This window comes from Camellia sinensis, chromosome 13 (assembly GCF_055761805.1).
Source record: "Camellia sinensis isolate YWXY chromosome 13, ASM5576180v1, whole genome shotgun sequence".
Taxonomy (NCBI): Eukaryota; Viridiplantae; Streptophyta; class Magnoliopsida; order Ericales; family Theaceae; genus Camellia; species Camellia sinensis.
In genome coordinates, this window is record NC_138973.1 from 12096135 (window position 1) to 12102134 (window position 6000).

At 34.4% G+C, this 6000-nt stretch overlaps 1 protein-coding gene across 1 annotated transcript; it reads right to left on the reverse strand.

The window, feature by feature from the left end:
* Positions 1–582: 582 nt before the first annotated feature.
* Positions 583–5183, reverse strand: LOC114307578 (uncharacterized). Its single transcript, XM_028252975.2, has 5 exons — positions 4658–5183; positions 4433–4532; positions 2811–2910; positions 1457–1548; positions 583–1259 (listed from the first exon to the last, which is right to left on the reverse strand). Exons 1-5 carry the CDS (start codon positions 4881–4883, stop codon positions 950–952), a joined length of 828 nt encoding a protein of 275 aa, XP_028108776.1. The 5' UTR covers positions 4884–5183; the 3' UTR covers positions 583–949.
* Between the last annotated feature and the right edge of the window lie 817 nt (positions 5184–6000).

The following is a 6000-nucleotide window of genomic DNA, read 5'->3' on the forward strand; positions in this document are numbered from 1 at the left end:
TAAGATGACTTTTTGACTTTTTATGAAAAATGTGACTTTTCAGTATAAATTGTTGGTTTTTTGATTTTTTAGTGACTTTTTAACTTTTTGACTAAAAAAATCACTTACCAAACGAAATGCATATTAAGGCCTCGTCTGAGCACAAACTTTTTAAACAATATTTTAATTTTTTGATTAAAATATGATGTAAAAAAAAATTATTATGTTTAGGATGATTTTTAAATTTTTTACAAAAAGATGTATAAAAAGTAGAGATAAAAGAAAATCTTTAACTTTTTGATATAGATTGTTAGCTTTTTTATTTTTTTAGTGATTTTTGGATTTTTTTTTTTTTTGCCAAAATCATCACTTGCCAAATGAGGCCTAAAGCATCGTTTGGTTTTAGATTTCTTCTAAGTTATAATACAAAGTATAAGAATCATACATAGCTTGTTGACTTTCCACCCATCTGGATTGAGACTCACCCAAAACTCCCCTGGACACAAACCACTGTCGCCTGCATGAGGCACAACGGACCATCATCATCATCAATGATATTATCCAGGTACCAGAACAAAAATGAATGCATTCACTAGACATGAATTTTGAGTAGCCAAACATGGAACCATCTAGAATAATCTCTAGTACGAGTAATGTTACATACAAAACAGAATTATGATACAGAATGATATAGCCTTTTATTGTAAACTAAAACACCCATTATTGAAGTTTGTAAACTAAAATACTACTACCACATCATTCCAGATTAATTTTCTGTATAAAAAATCCATTTGCACACCATTTTCATTCTATTAGTTAGCTCTACAAGGGCATATTTGACAACTTGTGATGATCAGAAGGTTACATATTTTTGAGCTTCGATGAGACCTGAACCTGAATTGAAGTTTAAAATCCTTTCAACTAACCAATTCAGTTGACTGAAGTTTAGTGCAACTATGTATGCAGATCACTAGACCTCTTCCGAAGGATCTGTTTGGGACTTGAGCTTGTTACTACTATAAAGCCGTACGATACTTCTGAAACTTCCCAAGAAATCATCTGTCCATCGTGACGAAAAAGAGCTACCTTTTACTTTCCTTCTTGGGTTCCCCAGTCTACGGTATGCGAACCACCGTCCAAATAACTGAGATAACTTCGATTCATAGCTGCTCATGATATCCTCGTTCCTGTCATCATAATGCTGGGGTGGTGAATTTTCTTGATCATCACTACTGTCATCTTTTTCATCTTTCTGTCCCCCCTCTAAGCGGGCATCTGATCTGCATGATGACTCACGACCTCAAAATTAGTCACAATATAATTGTTTACAGTCCCAACAAGAATACTGATGGCCAATAGATAACAACAAAAAGGAAATGCTGTATAAATATAATTAATGACTACAATTTTATGTAAACTTGGCAGCATATACAATAGGTAATAACTACAAAATGGAAGGATACATAGGGAACATTACATCTTGAGTTGCTCCAAAGCAAACAATCTATCTTTTGGTGGCCGGCTCCTTATTAGATTGTAGTTAACTGAGACGTGCCGGACAAAATGAAGCTGCACATACCATAATAACTATTAGCTACCAACAAACATCATGCATAAAATGGAAATGGTGGGGTTGATATCCATGAATCCTTAAATAAAAAGTACTGAATAGCAAAAATATGCTGTAGTTTTCAACTCTACCGCCACATTAAATGTCAATGTCAAGTCAAACAGAAGTAACTCTCTTAAAGGTCAAGCAGAACTATACTACTTGAATCACTGAAAGTTCATATTTTTATGTATGGAAAAGGACCATATATGGCTCTAGCACCTCTAGGCTGGTTCCATTAAAGAGTATCTCTGGTGGTTATTATTATTATTAGATAATTATTATTACTATTGTTGTTGCTGTTTGTTTTTTGATAAGCTAAATTATCTCTGGTCATTTATCTCTCTTTATTTTTTTCTTTTTTTTTTTTGTGTGCGTGTGATTAATTTCAAGAATGACATGGCTATTTTTAATAATATCAGTTTGAACTTCAATTATTGAATTTTTCCATAAATAAATTGAACAGAACACCCCTTTGCATTTTAAAATCTGATAATGTTTAAAAATATGAGAAAGGTTCTCTTAAAACTTATTACAATTCTCTTGATATTGTTTATTCGGTGCTGCATAATATGACATTAGACATTCAACTTGAGGTAGCTAGACCTTTTAACGCATTAAAATAGGCTCTTACTTAAAAAGCACAGATATGGAGACATGTCACGACAGGCACATGTCGAAACAATGATTTTCAAAAAACGCAAGACAAGACACGTGGGGGACACATAAAAGAAGAGGAATTAATGTCCATGCTAAGATCAAAATGCTAAAAGTATTTATTAAAATGATAAAGTAGGGGGAATTCATGTAAACTTGGGTGAAAACCTTCCAATCTCATTGGCAAGAAAAGAAGAAGACTCTTTCATTGAAATGGCCACACTATGTCCATGATAAGATCAAAATGGAACAGGCAAACTCAATTGGTTCTGAAAGTAGTTTTAGATCAAAATATAAGTTTCAAACCATGTTAGCAATTGAAAACAAAATTCTACATAAAAATTGACTGAAATATGAGAAGCAAGATTATTTGGAGTTCCAGCAGAACCATTCTTATTAGCAGAGATGCAGAATACAAGTCTAAGAATATGCTATGCATGCAAAAAAGCATATAAAAATTCCTATATGATGCAGAAGTGCATATAATGGTACAAGATATCAGTTGAAGCAATATGTGATAGATCACCCTGTAAGAAAAAACATCAAAGGAAAGCAAAATCATAACCTGATCTCCATCACTGATCCCATAATTGCTGATAGGTTCACTGTCAGCAAGTAGCTTCCAACCGTCATAGCTTAAGCAAAAATGCCCCCAAACATGTGACCTCCATGAACACATTCATATTAATAATCAAAGTCAGTCTTGTACATGCACAAAATTATTTGAACAATCAATTCAGTAGATTATATCAATTCTCTTGCAAACAAAACCAATTTGAAAAATATAGCCTAGATAATTATGACTAACATTACCATTTTAATTTCACATTGGGAGAACAGAAAAACAAATAAGACAATTTACAATTACCCTATTATCAACTGAAGCAGCCATGGGCTACATACATTATTGTGGTGTCAATTGACCCCACTAGATTTGGGAACACCATTGAAAGAAACAAATTATTTATATTTTTAGGTGAAATTGAACCTGATGATTTATAAAAATTGAACCCACTGCAAATGGTGAAAATGAAATTTTAAAAAGTTTTAGTCTACTTGCTTGGGTACGTAGAATCCATCTCTTTGTTTTTACAATAGGGACTACAATGGTGCCAAGAGCATTTTTAGCCATGAAAGCCATAAAAATTCAGTTGCATAATCAAATGAGAGATCCATGAATGAATGATTATTGGAAATGAAGTATTTGATAGCATTGATAATAAGACAGTCATGCAACGATCAAAATGAGTACAAAAAAATAAAATAAAAAATAGTACAGACTTGTTATACAAATAATGTGGCTTGTTGTGCTTCCTTTGTTTCAAAACATAATGCCCATCCTTATCATCATAATTTACAAGTATATCACTGTTACATCATTTTGAAAACAAATTATGTATAAAAGTTTTGGTAGTTAAACATTTTCAAAATATGAAAACTCATTGATGCAATGTGAGAATTTATGTTTCTTCATTTTTTGTGTGAAAACATTAGTATCTTTGCTTATTTTTTATTTTAGGATTTTTTTTTTTTCAATTATCATTGTCAAATTGTTGAAAATAGATATTGATAAGAGTGAACAATTATAAGATATTATTCACCTCACTGAATTTTTTTAATTTTTAATTTCTAGTTTTTTTTTTTTTTTTTTTTTTTTTGGAGCCACCACTAGAAGCAACCAATAATATTAAAAACAGCCTGAGAAATTGAACACAAAAATACCATAAGAGGCATTCAAGTGGCCCCGTGGAAAATGAATGGCTCCATTGTAGTTTCATACCATTTTAAGGTACACATGCAATTGCGCAGAACACGTCCACACCAAAAATTGGGGTCACCAATACAAACTAATTCTATCCCTTGACTTTTAGAATTTAATCCTCCTATTTCACATGTTCATAGCTTATTGTAATGGATGTGCTCATACTACATACATTCAAAACAATGTGATGATTCAATTCTTGTGGCAACAGCCAACCACGCCCTAGTTTTCTTCCTAATTCAATGACAAAAGAATTCAAACTAATACTATCCCTTGAATTTTAGATTTTAGAATTTGATCCTCCTATTTCACATGTTCATAGCTTATTGTTCAATTTTTGTGGCAACAAACAACTACGCCATAGTTTTCTTTCTAATGCAATGCGTCAAAAAATGAATTGAGTGCTAAATTCGCAATGACAATACCATGAAATCTTGCCAGGTCCTTTCCTCGGCCTATGACTGAATACCTCCTCCACCGCCATCTTCAACTCGGCCACCCTTGCCGTCTTCGCAATCTCAACATCTGCATAATCAGCCACATTTCAATCAATTCAATACACATACATACATACATACATATATATATATATATATATATGTATATGTATAGAGAGAGAGAGAGAGAGAGAGAGAGAGAGAGAGAGATACCAAAGGAGGAGCCATCGAGTTTGAGAATGGCGAGATTGAGAGGCTGCTGAGGAAGCTCATCGTATGAAAAGCTCTTTCTGGAGAGGCCACCACCAATGCGCAAATGAGGAGAGATAGGGACTCCACAACACGAAGAACCACGACGATGTTGACGACGACGACGTTGATTCTGCGAATCGAACGAAACCCTAGGGAGAGAATCGTCGTCGTACGCAAGGATTTGCATGAGTACGACTCTAGAATTGATGATCAAATCAACCCATGGCTAGGTTAAAAAGAAAGGATTTCTTATGGAGATTCACGATGGATAACAACAGGGCATTGTGGTTTTTGCAATGGAGATTTAAGGGGACCTGTAATTTTGAGCTTTCAATCGGGAGGGTTTCTATCTAGAGAGAGAGAATCATAAGCCAATTCTCTCTCTCTTCCTCTGGGTTTTTTTTTTTTTTTTGGAAGAGATGACAGTTGTTTTTGGGTTGGAGGGAAAATGAATACAATGGCGGCGCTGAACGTTTCAGTTACACCTGGGCCATTGCAAAGGCGGGACCGACCCAATTGTTGGCCCTTTTTTTACATCTTCGGAATTAAATATTAAAAAGTACAATTGATTCATAAATTTAAATTTAAATTTTATTTAATTAAAAGTCTAAATGTTAAAATACATTATCCAAAAAGATAAGTTTAAATAAAATGATGAAAATATCTATTTATATATATATAGATACACGATCCTAATCACACACACTCTTTCTCTACTCTCTGTCATCGCCAATCCCTGCCATTCATCCCTCATAAGAGCTCCGTCATTTTTGTCGTTTCACCACCGTCAAAGTGAAATCTTTGTTGCTGCCTCTAACTCCCATTACCTTGCCACCGTCTCTAGCGACAATTTCGCGACCTCCTTCCAACAGTACCGCTCTCACTTTATTTCACCGCCGCTGCCATCTCCATCATCAGCGTCATTGGAGTCACCGGAGATATGACCACTCGTAGATTCGACTACTCTTCTAGATCTGCATCCACCTCTTGATCCGCTTAGTGTACCCAAACCACTTCTGACTATGTACTTGATTACTTGAACATCCATCACTTTTTTGAAGTATTGGTAAGTCGTGTCGTCATCAGAAGTGTTTTGAAACACCGTCACAGTGGTGTCGTGAAACCACGACATGGCGTCGATGAAGACTATGCGGTAGATCAAGTCAGATCCAATTCAGATCGCATCTAGAGTTAGGTATGTTCATTCTCTGTCATCTCTCTTGTGTCAACATGCACTATACATAGAATAAAGAACTCTCTCTCTCTCTCTCTCTCTCTATTGATCTATATGAATGTATGTATAT